Here is a 14,169-nt window from a genome sequence, read left to right as displayed (position 1 = left end):
GTTCCACGTGGGTAAGGGCAGTGACCTAGCACATAATGGGCTCTAAACAAATATTGTTGAATGAATAACTGGAAGGATGAATGAACAAAGAAATGAGCCAAACAGACCCCAGATTGAAGAGATTGTGGTCTCATAACTTCTCATATCAATTCATTGATCTATATTCACTTACTGAGCACCTACTATGTGCCAGAAACTGCCCTAGGTACTGGAGTTACTGCACTGAACAAAACAGAGTTTGTATTCTCATACGTTTATATTTGAGAGGGAGAGAAAGTTAATAAACAAGAAAATAACTAATAGAGTATCCTGACTAAATACTAAGAAGAAAAAAACACAGCAGGGTAAGGGACTAGAGAGTAATGAGGTGATGTTTTAGAGGAGGTGGTCAGGGAACCTTCTCTGGGGAGGTGACATTTGAGCAGAGAGAGACCTGAATAGAGTGAGGAAGCAGGCTATATATGTGGTTGCAAAGTGTTCTAGCAAAGGGAAGAGCACATGCAAAGGCCCCGAGGCCAGAGAGTTTGCCTGTGTGGCTGGAGCAGAGTGGAGAGGAGAGGAGCGAGGAAGTGAGGTCAGGAAGGCCAACTCTGTGCAACCCCCAGTTCTAGAATTTGGGGCTTTGAAGCTCTTTTATGGCCAAAAAGGCAAATAATCTCTAGGCCCAGTGTGGATTTAACATTCTTTATTTTATAGCAGTTTTCAATCAGAAGTATTTGAAACCATGATTCATCTAGTTACAAGCTCCTTGGGTCTCCCTGTGAGTGAACTCCGTGCCCCCATCCTACAGGAATGCACCCCCGCCCCATGGGCATAACTGTGACTAAACGTTGAAGTGCCCCCATAGGAAGGATGGGGAGCTACCCCCTCTCTTCCCTGATGCTCCCAGGGAAACACCCACAACTCACCTGTGCTGTTCCAAGAACAAGATCAGTCCCTGGAGCTGCCCTCCCAGCCTGAGCTGCAGGGGGAACCTCAGCCCTCAGAGGGGTGAGAAGGGGGGAAGTGAGGGTCCTGGGCCTCAACTGGCACCTTTTCTGATGCTGGGCTAATGCCTGGCCACTGATCCCACAGACATTTCCTGAGCACCCGTTGGATCCAAACTGGGCTAGGCACTGGGGATGCTGCGATGTTCCTGCTTGAAACAAGGAGGGATCCAGTCCTTTAGGACAGGCCCGGCCAGCCACTGGCTCAGGAGAACTCGTCCTCACCTGTCAAAGAGGATTATGGCCTATCCCTGCCTGAGATGTTTGACCTGGCCTTTCATAAGGCCCCAGTTTATCTTTTGACTTCTCTTTCTTTCTTGGCCTTTGCTAATCAAACATGCTTCCAGGTGGAGTGGGGCGGGGAAGTAAAGACCAGCTCCCGGAACAAGAAGAAGCCGGCAGCCACAAAGGACCTGCGGGCCACATGCAGGAGAAGCCTGGGTGGAGGGGCCATAGGTCACCTGTGAGAGAGCAGGGCCCAGACCTGGCTTGACCCCAGAATTGTGACCACACTGGATCAGATTAAATAGGAAAGTCCTAACGAGTTTGGGTAGAAAGGAATAGAACGCCCCTTGTGTGCTCAGAAGCCCAGAGAAGCAGCAAGGAGGCTTTGTGTGGTCTCTGTGTCCTTGGGAGTCATGCGTCCCTCCAGGGATTGACACGAACCCTGGCTGCTGGGTATCAGAGGGGTGATATTCAAATGACTGGCACAGAACGACCCCCCACCCCCACCCCAAGCAGAACACACCGGCTGTGAAGAGCTGGGAGCTGGGCTCGGACACTGCAGCCCAAAGTCTCTTGAAGGAAGAGGATTCCCCAAGGCACGATGGTCTCTCCAGAGTGTAACCTAGCTTGTCCGTGTTAGCTGTGCCTCCCATCCTGACTCTCCAAGACAAATGCCCTTCCAGATGTGCTTATTGCTGCTGAAAGCAGGCTTTCTTGCATCCTAACCACAGCACAGCTCAGAGATAAAGGAGCCTGTTTCTCAGGCAGCAGATCCGGGAGGTAGCTGGGCCCTGAACTGCATGAGAAAAGAGAAGGTATCCTAGATAACGAGACTGCGGACCCAAGTGGACCACTGGAGGTCAGCCTTGCTTGCTGTATCCTGGGTCACAGAGAACAACTGCCTGATCGCCCTGTAGGGTCCTAGCAGCAGATGAGAGTGAAACCTTCTGGGAGGGCCCAGCCCCAAGAGAGTCCCTGAGGGGGACTCAGAGGGTCTGAGATGTGTCATTGGCCGAGGTGGGTGGCAACGCTGTGACGTTGGCTAAGTGGATGTCGGCCCAGTCCGGGAAGGTGCCCAGCTGGAAGATGGATTGTGCCCAAGTATTCATGGCCAGGCTGAGCAGCAGGACACCCATCAGGTTCATCAGGAGTCCTGTCCGCACCTGCAATGGAGCCCACAGTGAGGGATGGGTCTGCTGGATGCCCATTACGCAGATGGAGAAGCCCAGGATCAGAGTCGCAAAGCTGTTCCCCCAAGATTGCACAGCTGGGAAGTGATGGAGCTGAGACACAAACCCAGGTTGGTTGATGCCCAAGACCCTTACATCTTTTTTTTTGGTCTTTTTCGTCTTTTTAGGGCCGCACCCGCGGCATATGGAGGTGCCTAGGCTGGGGGTCAAATCGGAGCTACAGCTGCCGGCCTATGCCACAGGCAGAGCAACGTAGGATTGGAGCCACATCTGTGCCTACACCACAGCTCACAGCAATGCCGGATCGTTAACCCACTGAGCAAGTCCAGGGATTGAACCTGCGTCCTCATGGATACTAGTTGGGTTCATTAACCACTGAGCAACGATGGGAACTCTGACCCTTCCATCCTTACACACCCTAGGCTGGCCCTCAGAGAGCTGGAAACGTCCCCATTCACTGAGTTCCTAGGTGCCAGGTCCTGGGCCATGCAGTTGTCATAGGGATGTGCCATTTACCCCAAAAGCAACCCTCTGAGGGTTGCTGCTATTATTATTCTCATTTTACAGAAGAGGAAAATGTGGCTCAGAGAAGTTGGCTTACCCAGGGTCACAAACTCGGAAATAATCTTTGCTCATTAAACATCACTTCTGCTTTTTGTTTACCGTCTCCCTCACAGTCCACCTCTGGGGAGGCGGACCTGGGCCCCCCAGTACCCAGAACGTGGAATGTGCTCGGCAAATACGCGTACAATGAATGAACCAGCAGATGAATGGGGGTCTTTCTTCTGGGTCCCTGCATTCTTTGCCCTGTGATCTCTTTCTGCCTCTCGCTCTTGTCTTCTCTCTGTTTATCCTGTTGGGGTCTCTGTGCCTGGAGAGCCTACACCGGTAGAGGACTGGTTAAAGGGATCGCCTTTCTGGGTGGAACCAGTTTAGGATTTGCAGTCCCTAAGGGCCCTAAGGGTGCAAACAGCCCAGGCAGCCTGTGGAGGGTAAGGGCAGCAGGAGAGGTAGGGGGAGAGCCCTGCTGAAAGCTGGGTGGTCCCCCCACTGCCACGACCCTCAGCTTCTGTCTCCTTCTCCAGCTGGCTGGGCACTGAGGCCCAGCAGCCCTCAGTGCCAGCTGTGGTCCACTGCTCCTCTCCTAAAGACGTCAGGCACGGAGCGCTTGGCCAAACAAGTCACAAGAAAGAGCACTGCCCAGAGAGATGGGGAGTCCCTTCTCTCTGAAGCCAACTCTGGCATGTGGTCGCTAACGCAGGGTTTCCTGAAATTGCCGAAGTGTAAGAAACGTCCCAGAGTGTTTGCTAAAAGATATATTTCTTTTTCTTGTCTGGGCTCCCACCCAGAATGACCTATTCGGAAACTGGAAGATGTTTGGGGGTGGGGTGGGAGCCCTGCCCCGATGCCTTGCCCACCCCCAGGGGACCACCCACCTCTCTGGGCCTCTGCTAGAAAATGCCCAAAGACTCACCATGTCTCTGACTAGCAAGTGTCCAGAGGCGAAGGCGATTGAGTTGGGGGGCGTTGAGACCGGGAGCATGAAGGCGTAGGAGCAGCCGACGGTGGCAGGGATCATCAGATACAGGGGGTGCACCCTCAGACGGATGGCCTGGGCCCGGCGGGGGCGGGAGAGACCAAGACAGAGAAATACGGAGAAAACACATGGGAGATGGAGACAGGAAGAGAGACAGAGATACGCACAGAGAGGATCGGCAGAGTGAGAGAGCAGGAGAGAAACGGAAAGATGCATTTTAAGATATACAGAAGTGTGGCCACAAATACAGACACACAGGCAGAAGTACAGACAGGCAAGAAGAGAACCACACCAAGGGAGACAGAGAACATTCCTAGGTTAGCAACGTTGTGAGGCCACATACAAGTTCACCAGGGAAGATGGGCTGGGGAGATTACTCTAGAACACTTGGCTATCTATCAGACTTGAGGGTGTATCCGAATCCCTGGAGGGCTTGTTAAGCCAGAGGTGGCTGTGGCCCTGCCTTTGCCAGAGTTGCTGAGTCAGCAGGTTTGGGGAAGCCCCAAGAATGCGCATTTCTAACAAGTCCCGGGTGATGCTGGTGATGCTGGTGATGCTGATTCCAAGATGGTCCACATCTTGAGAATCATGGCTAGAAAGTATCAAGTTGCCTGCCTGGTCCTCTCAGCTGAACAAGCTGGCCTCTGGGTACCTTCTGTTGGGGGCTCACTGGGTTTCCAGGAGAAAGAGAGCTCATGATAGCATCTGTTGGCAGCATTTTCACATTTCTAAGACTGTGTGGATCAAAGGAATCAGTGGGTTGGCCTCAGCGGGCCACTAGCTCGTCACCTCTCCCAAATGGCATGTCCACCTCTAACTCATGTTGATCACTTCACCAGCATCTTAAAGATGAGCATTTTTGGCCCTTCTGGGGAATTTTTGTAACATTTTCTCAAAAGGCACTAGGATTGCCCCCTTGCAGGTAAAATGTGTTGATTTTGATGATAAGCCACATTTAGAAGAAGGCATCGTTTGCTAGTATCTTCTCCAGCAAAATCTGCCCCTGTAGACCTAGCTGGGTCTGCTCTCCCCCGCCCCCCGAGACCATCTCAGAGCAACCCCATCTCTCTCAACTGCCTGATCCATCAGATCCTGGGGAAGGGTGTGATTAAATCCAATCACACTTAGCAAGGCTGTGGGGACTCCTGCCCACCCCCCCACTGCTGGTGGGAGTGTAAATGGCACGCCCACACTTGGAAGGGCACTTGGTGCATCTCTAACCAAACTGTAAAAGCAGGTGGGCTTTCACCTGGGGGATCTCAGTTCCCCGGATCCAGATGCTAAATATAGCAAAGGTGCTCAGACACAAGGCAGCGTTGCCGGGAAACAGCAGAGGCTGCAAACAACCTCTGTGTTCATCAGTAGAAGACGGCTTCAATAAATTGACCAGGATGGATTCATAAGGGAAAAGTCTTCAGTCACTGAGAAAGAATACAGTGTAACTGTGTGAGCTAATGCAGCGTGATGGGCCTTATAAATCGATGCATCTACAAGTAAACAGACAGCAAAAGCTAGTGTGCCTGGGATATCACTGTTTGCATACAAGATGCAGGCAACACCGATTTAATTTGATCATTTGGGATTAGATAGAGATAATTAAATGGTTTGGTCTCCTTTAGTGTATTTAAATATACAACTATATTGATAGTTTCTGTCAATCAGTTTTGAAATTTGTAGTAGAAATTTAATCTTGATATCCTGTTCTTTTCATATGATCCTAGATCCATTTTGCTATTTGCACCTTTGTTTACATGTGAGATGGAGTTTGACTCTCTTTTCCTTTGCTCTCCTTCTCTGGTGTTGGTGTCAGGGTTTTGCGAGCTTCACACCGGGTTGAATGGCTTCCCAGTCTGAAACACTCTGGGTAAGTGGGGACTCTGTTCCTTGAAGACCTAGCAAGGAATGTCTCCACTTAGACATCCCTCAGGGGGCTGGTGATTTTTGGAGCAGTGATTCTCAACTGGGGATAATTCGTCTCCCCAGGGGACAGCTGGCAATGTCTAGAGACATTTTGGATTGTCACAATTTAGGGGGATGCTTTTGGCATCTAGTAGGTGGTGGTCAGGGATGCTGCTAAATATCCTCCAATGCACAGGACGGCTCCCATAACTGAAGTCTCTGGTCCCAAACAGCAACGGTGCTGAGAAACCCTGCTTTAGAAGAGGCTAGGGCTTTGCTTGCCATTAGAATTTCTCCTCTGGTCATCTGTCTACTCAGATTTTCTACTTCTTCTTAATCCATATTTGGCAATTTCTATTTTCCTAGAAAGCTCTCCATGTCACCATGGCTAATTTTTCCCAAAGGAGAGAATTTGGTGCACTTTGAAAACTTGTACTGTTTATACATTTCTTAAAGAAAAAGAAATAGTATTTTAAAAAAAACAAACAAACATGGTTCTGACAATTTCATCCGTTTTGGACGAAAGCAAATGACCACTGTGGCCCCCAGTGCAGCTCCCAGGAGCCAGGAAGGGATTTCTGAACCTGTGTTGGGGAGGGGTGTTTCCCTCCCACCCCAATACAAAGTGCACCCAATACCCCAGGACCCTCACCAGCTCCGCCAGGACAGGGAGAAAGATGATGATGGTGGCCGTGTTGCTGGCAAACTCGGTGAAGAAGGCGACGACCACAGTGATGAGCAGCACGGCCAGCACCGGCGGCACGTTCTCCAGGGGGTGCAACTGCCTGCCAATCCACGCGGACAGCCCGGACTCCTGCGGAGGGGAGGAAGCAGGGAGCACCTCTTCACACCCCAGCCCACCTCCAGCTGCCGCCCCGAGGGCTGGGCCTGGGCCGGGGGTTATAACTGGTCAGAACCACGACCATGGCAGCCTTTCACATACAGGCTGACTGGAGCTCGGAGAGGGAAGTGACCTATCCAAGGTCACACATTGGAGCCTGGACTTCAATCAGTTTCTCTGCTTCCTGCGCTGCTCTCTACTCCTTACTCTACGGGCCCAGGGACCAAACCCCTGGCCTGCAAATAATCCATTTGGTTCTCATAATAATTCATTGAGCTAACATATTTATATAAAATATTTGTTATTAATTGTATAATTATTTACAAAATATATTTGCAATTAGCTTATAATTCATATATATTTATATAAGTATATTTATTAATTATAAATAATAAAATATATTTATAATATTACATATCAATACATGTTGAATATATAATATATACAAGATATTCTATATACCATGTATCAATATATAGCAAACATAATACGATGAATAGAATGATCAATAATGAAGATATTTCTGGTTCCCATGGTGGCACAGCAGAAACGAATCCGACTAGGAACCATGAGGTTGTGGGTTTGACCCCTGGCCTTGTCATGAGCTGTGGTGTAGGTCGAAGACTTGGCTCAGATCTGGCGTTGCTGTGGCTGTGGTGTAGGTTGGCAGCTGTAGCTCGGATTCGACCCCTAGCCTGGGAACCTCCATATGCCATGGGTGCGGCCCTAAAAAGAAAAAAAAAAGATATTTCTGGTCAATCATATGGATGAATGTTACAATGATGATAACACAAATGCTATCATTGTTAACACTGTATCATATTCATCATCATAAGAATCACCATTATTGAGGCCTTACAGGGGGCCAGGCACCTGCTGCTTTACCTCTCTGACTCCTCCCAACCATCCAGCAAAGTAAACATTCCTCCTCATGTTACAGAGAAGGGATCTTAACATGACAAAGTTTTTGTGACTTGTCCAAGGTCCCCCAAAGCGATGACTACGATGTATTTTGCACTCAGGACCATGTACATCGGTAAATTAACATGCTCCCACCAAGTTCCCTGTCACGGGGCACCCTCCGCTGGATACACCAGACTGTCACTGCACCTCTTAATGAAGAGTAGTGACCAGAACTGACCACAGCCCTCCCGGACAGAGAAAAGACAAGGTAAGACTGTCCCCTCCCTGGTTCCAGACACCACTTGCCATTTCACGCTGCCCTTATCTCCACGCGCTGTCTCTGCTGACTCCTCTGGGAATTATTCTACTTCAATACTCTCCCCCACCTTTGCCCTCCCCAATTCAAATGTCTCCTTAATAACCTGGAAGGCCGTGCACCTTTCTTATGACCCCGACACCGAAAAGCTGATGTGCTCGATGCTACCCCTGGTGGTGCCACGCAGCAATAGCACAATAAAGCTACAAGGGCGCCGCCTGCAGGTCGTTTTCTTAGCAAAGGTAACAGCCACATAGGCTTGGGAGTTGATCAAGGGCAGAGTCAGGTCAGACCTCTAGCGTTTAGAATCAAGGGCAGGTCTACCATAGCCCTTTTATCAACCCACTATCCTTTGGTACCAATACATTTCAGTTTATCAGAAAAAACTCACACATTTCTTTTGTGTTTAACAGAAAATGTGCTGCTTATCCAGAACTTAAAAACGTTCATAGTAGATTCTAAAATACAGTATACTGGTTTTACATAAATAAAGTAATACACCTGTTCCTACAATATGACTTAAAAGTTACCTTCCAGGAATGAATAATAAATGCTTAAAATGGTTTTCCCTAGAAGAGACCTTGTAACATTAAGATGCTTCTTTCACATCTACACTGTGTCTCTGATGGTCTAGAAATTATGGCCCAGCCTCTCCTCTGGCCCAGGGAGCCTTGCAGGGAAAAATGGGGCCACCGCTCTGGCAAAGAGACCGACCGCAGTGTGTGCCATTAAATGGAGAGGGGCTGGAGAGAGGGAATATTAATGACTTGGATGAATGAGGAGCCAAGCGCTTCCCTGTCGCTGGGCCTCTGGGTGCCAGGCTTCCAGCCAACATGCCAGCAGCCAATCAGGGCCTTGGCTCAGCTTCCACAGCCAGAGGGAGGTCTGGCGGCTTCATGGGAGAGGAGACTCCCCCACCCTCAGCTGCTCTCAAGGGGATTCTATCGAGCTTCACCTGCCCTTGTCGAGTCCCTTAGGAATCAGAAGCCCTGTTTCCTTGAAACCACACAGCCACATGGTGTTCCCAGGGATTCCAGGACCAGCAACAGGCAAGGTCAGAGGCGGCAGGCCCAGGGGGTGAGGAGAAAGGGCTCTGGAATCACATTAAGTTTGTCCCCCTACCTTAATCCATTCTAGCTGTGTCATCCTGGCCAAGTGACTTAACCTCTCTGTGCCTCATTTCTTTATCTGTAAACTGAGATGTGATCGAGCCTGTTCCAAAGGGTTATTGTTGGGAGAAAAGGAGCGAATCTGTAAAGCACTTAGAAAAGTGCGTGGGCACAGGTCAGTGCCCCAAACACACCAACTGTCATTGGCAGCATCAAGTCACAAGGCAGTGGAACCCTCAGAAGTCACTCCATGCTGTGGTTGTGTTCCTTATGGCCCCCAAAGCCGCCAAGAGCTGCCTGAGGCCTGGCTGCAGGATGGGGGTGGGGCCGAGCCGGAGGAGGATGCCCCCTCTCCCTCCTCCTTTCCTCTTTCGCCCTGGTCCTCTCTTCTCCATCTCTTTGACATAGGGTGGGGGGCACATCTTTTTTAATTTTAATTTTTATTTATTTATTAATTTTGTCTTTTTGTCTCTTCTAGGGCCGCGCCCGCGGCGGCATATGGAGGTTCCCAGGCTAGGGGTCAAATCAGAGCTCTAGCCGCCGGCCTACACCACAGCCACAGCAATGCAGTATTCGAGCCTTGACTACGACCTACACCACAGCTCACAGCAACGCCAGATCCTTAACCCACTGAGTGAGGCCAGGGTTCGAACCCGCAACCTCATGGTTCCTAGTCGGATTCGTTAACCACTGAGCCACGACGGGAACTCCATATCTTAAAGGAGGATGTTCTGGTTTGGAATTTTGGAATCTGGCTCTTACTTCATTAGAACAAAACGATGGTGATGATGATGGTGATGACGACAATGAAGATAACTCTCCAGCAGGAAACGAGGGATTTGGGAGAATTCACTGGTTTCCATTTGCCTATGGAGTTTATTCCACCCTGGCTTAATATGAAGCTTGTGTTACCTGAATATATTTGTAGATAAGTTTATTGTGGATAGAGATTAAATGAGATCTACATGAAGGTGCTAGAATAAGACCCATTTGTTATCCATGAGTCCAGTGTGGCTGAGGAACATTAAGGGGCTAGTGGGACTGGAGGGGAACCAAGGAATGGACAGAGGTAAGAGCTGACCTCAGCGAGGTGGGCAGCGGCTGTTCTGGGCCTTGTGTGTCGGCCAAGGCCAGCCTCAGACTAGGGTCTAAATCTATGGGGAGTCACGGGCTGTTCTGCAGAGGGAGAAAACTGCGGTGAGGACCTCAACTGGGTTTCGGCAAGTCACTCAAGCTCAGGGTGGGCACTGCGATGGCTTCCGGCCCTTCAGAGCCAGCGGGTGGGGGTCCACATATCTCGGCTCACCCTGGGCCCTGTCTGAGGACCTCTAAGCCATAGGAGGCCTGGCTGTGACCTGGCAAGGGCACTGGGGAGAGGCTAGGAAGTAGGACGTGCCATGAGCACTCTGGTCCCTCCTGCGGCAAGCCGCCGGGGGAGGGGATGGTACCGGCAGCGGCTGGGGGAGGGGGCAGCTGTCACACAAAGTCTTTGTTGAATAGAAACCCCAGTGGCTGCCCAAGGCTGGGCCAGGAGCCAGGCTGGCCTCCTGGCATGCTCAGCGGTCCTGCAGCCCAGCCCCCTCCCCAAGATGGGCTTTGCCCATCACTCCCTGAGCTCAGAGAAGCTGAGGGGAGTGGGTCAAGCTCAGGGTCAGGCAAGGTTCATATCATCTTGATAAACAGCACCATTTCCACTGAGCTGCTCAGGGCAAGCACCTCCGTGTCACCCTCGATTCTCATTGTCCCTTTTCCATGACATCTAATAATAATAAACAATTACATCTGGCCATGTTCTACGTTTCCACATGTATCAACTCACTTAATAACTGTAACAACTCTATGGGATGGGTGCCATTATTATCCCCATTTTGCAGATTAGGAAATAGAGGCACACAGCTCAGAGGTGGAAGATAGACTCCAACCCAGATGATCTGGTTCCACTGCCCATGCTTTCTACCATTGCAGTGCATGGCCTCCTCAGGACCCGTTAACATGTCACTGCCTCCCAGAAGCCTTCCCTGATATGCCTCCAGTAGGAGGCAGTAATGAGAAGAGTCAGACAGGCACCAGTTCACAAATCCCTGTGAGCTGTGTTCCCCAGCATCAGTCACTTAACCTCTCTGGTCCTTAGGATTCCTATAATGGAGACAAAAAACCCCCAGTACTTTTGCTCATCCATCCTTGTGTTTCTTTTGAAGTCTATACTTTTTGTAGGTGTTACTTATTGAAAAAGATTAATAAAATGAAAAGGCATCACGCAGAAAGAGTAGCTGTGTAGGGAAGCTGATTGTGCCCCCAGTCCCCCTTCAGGGTGGCCTTGGGGTTGGGTCCAGAGCGTGATGGGCTCTGAAGGCCTCGTGCCCTGGTGCAGGGAGTGCAGGCAGCAGATGCCTTCACGGTCAGTCCCTGAGGGGCTCTCTCCGACCCGAGAGCTGTTCTGCTCAAGGTCACACCACTCCTGGGCCAGCTCACATCCATAGGCCGATGGAGGGATGTGGGGATATAAAGGCCTGGCCATCTCGGGTCATCCAGGGTGTCTCTGAAGGGCCATCTCAGCTCTGCGCTCCCTGTAGGGTTGGTGGGGGCTTTGTGGGGTCTGCCTCACGGCTCTGCATCTTCCTGCCCGTCCCCCTTCCCTCCTCCCCCTTCCACAGGGCACAAGCAATGCCTGCGGCTAATCTCCATGTCAGAGTCTGCCTTCTGGAAGCAGAACCCGCAGTAACCATGGAGAGAGGGTTTAGAGAGACTGCACAGGAGCTCTTGGTACTTCCTATTTGCTGTGTATTCTCTCTCTTTTTAATTACTCCCAACAACTCCACAGAGTAAGAACTTCGAGTCCGTTCAGAAACAAGAAAACTTGTGCCCAGAGAGGTTAAGGAATTTGCCCAAAGGGTCCCAGCAAGGAGTGGAGAGCTGGGATTTGAATCCGGGTATTCGGAGCCCAAAGTCTGGGCTTCTGACCAATACTGACCTTCACAGGTGTCTTACACTGTAACACTATTTGAAACTGATCATTAGAGTTGAATTAAAAAAATTTTTTTTGCCTTTTAGGGCCATATCCGCGGCATATGGAGGTTACCAGGCTAGGTTAGGGGTCGAATCGGAGCTGTAGCTGCCAGCCCAAGCCAGAGCCACAGCAACGCCAGATCCGAGCCGCCTCTGCAGCCTACACCACAGCTCACAGCAACGCTGGATCCTTAACCCACTGAGTAAGGCCAGGGATCGAACCTGCAACCTCATGATTCCTGGTCAGATTCGTTTCTGCTGCACCATGACGGGAACTCCTAGAGTTGAATTTTTAAAAGTAAGCAATCTGAAAAGTAATTTCAGGTTTCCTTTACCTTACACTTCCTATTGCCCCTCAACTGGCTGGGTTTTGAGCACGTGAGCTTACATGGAGAAATTCAGGGGTGGGATGGGGCCCAGCCTCATGAGCTGTGGGTGCAGCTCCCGGCTCTGCCGTCTTTGGCTGGCAACTTATTTAGCCTCGGGTTGCCTCCATTTGCCCCCCTTTCCTCATCTTTGAAAGGAGGACAGCAACAGCATCTGCTTGAGTGGCATCTTTGAGGATTAGCGGAATCAATATTGCAAAGTGCTTCCTGCAGTGTCTGGCGCTTGGGAACCTCTCAAAAGCGAGCCATTCATGGACTGGACTCTGAAACCAGATGGACTGGAGTTTGAACCCCAGCTCCTGGGCAGAGGGCAACTGCCTGACCTTAAGAGAGCTGCTTCATTTTTCTAGGCCTCAGTTTTCCCACCTGTAAAATGGGGATAAAAATACTCCCTCGCCTGGAGGGTCAGAGTGAGGATTCAGTGAGATGATACATCATGACGTCTGTGGACAGCATGATCCTGAGAATGTATGTGTGCCTCCGGAAACTCTGCTCTGTCAGCGCCTCGCACGCCTCTCTCTCGTCCCGGCTCTGCCTCGGAGCTCACGGAGCCCTCTAGAGTAACAGGAATAGTAACACCCAGGAGCTAATATTCATAATAATATACAGGGGTCAAGTGCATAGGCTCTAGAGCCAAACGCCTTGGATTTTAATACTGAGTACATAGCTGTGTGACCTCAGGCAAGTTACTTGACTTCTCAGTGCCAGTGACTCAGTTTCCCAACCTATAGAGTAGGGATAATGACGGCATCCATCTCATAGACTTCTCAGGACGTTTAGATGCATTAACACGTGTAAAGCCTGTTGAACAGGCTGGCACAGGGTGAGTCTGCTTGGGTGTTAGCCCTCCGTGCTCACAGAACCCTCTAGTCATGGCCGTAGCAGCAGCAGCACTGGCAGTAGGAGGCTCACTGCGAGAGCCCCTGCAGGGCCCACAGCACAATTTTTCCCTCTCTTCCCGGGCAGCGTCAGGCACAGTACCTCAGCGCTGTGAGGGAGGACCTCTGATCTTCCCATAGGGCAGGTGGGGAAATGCGGGGTACCCGCGGGGGCCTGTGCTGCCTGCTCCGTCTGCTCCCGAGCCTGCGGGTGGACTGGGGCTTGCGCTCACCTCGCGGGGCCGCTCTCACCTCGCAGCCTTTGGCCATGGCGAAGCCCCCTCCCAGGAGGAGGATGATGTTCCAGGGCACCATGTCCTGAGCCTTCTTCCACGTCAGCAAGGGCGCTGTCTCTGTGTTGGGAGCTGGGCAGAGAGAAGGCACTCAGCCTGGGAGGGGACGCCTGTTCCCGTGGGGCAGGGAGGGGACCTGACAGGCACCGAGGACACTCAGCCCGAGGAGGGGCCACCAGCCCCTGCGGCCCCATCTTGGAGGGGACACTCAGGGGTCTCCAGGAAGACACAAGCTTGCTCCAGCATCTGATTTGGAAGTTTGAGGGAAAAACCCCACAAGCATCATGATGGGGCCTCTGCTCTGCTCAGACTTGAGAATCTTCTGGAACTGGGCACTCCGCACCTCTACACACAGAAAACCCTTTAAATCTCCTAACAGCCCTTCTGGGTAAGGGCTACTCTAACCCTCATTCACCAGAGAAGAGGCCTTCTGTGTAACTGAGTGTGTACAGACAGGAAAAAAAGAGGAAGGAGATTCAGGAGAAATAGAAACCGAGGGGATATCTTGGCCGGGATTTGCATTTCCTCAAAAGCAGCATGTCTGCTGTGGTTAGAACAGCGGGTCGGCGAATGTCTTCTGTAAAGGGTTGGCTAATTTAG

At 50.9% G+C, this 14,169-nt stretch overlaps 1 protein-coding gene across 2 annotated transcripts in view; it reads right to left on the bottom strand.

The window, feature by feature from the left end:
- Positions 1-670: 670 nt before the first annotated feature.
- SLC13A3 (solute carrier family 13 member 3) overlaps positions 671-14,169 on the bottom strand; it is a 75,450-nt gene continuing 61,951 nt past the window's right edge. For both annotated transcript variants that reach the window (XM_047770953.1, XM_047770954.1), the window contains 4 exons: positions 13,529-13,641; positions 6,490-6,651; positions 3,876-4,013; positions 671-2,374 (listed from right to left, as the gene is read on the bottom strand). In XM_047770953.1, coding sequence (XP_047626909.1) covers positions 2,198-2,374; positions 3,876-4,013; positions 6,490-6,651; positions 13,529-13,641 — 590 coding nt within the window. In that variant the 3' untranslated portion in view covers positions 671-2,197. The remainder of the gene's footprint in view (positions 2,375-3,875; positions 4,014-6,489; positions 6,652-13,528; positions 13,642-14,169) is intronic.

This window comes from Phacochoerus africanus, chromosome 3 (genome assembly GCF_016906955.1).
Source record: "Phacochoerus africanus isolate WHEZ1 chromosome 3, ROS_Pafr_v1, whole genome shotgun sequence".
NCBI lineage: Eukaryota > Metazoa > Chordata > Mammalia > Artiodactyla > Suidae > Phacochoerus > Phacochoerus africanus.
The sequence above is the reverse complement of the archived record's forward strand: the minus strand, read 5'-3'. Positions and strand labels throughout refer to the sequence as shown.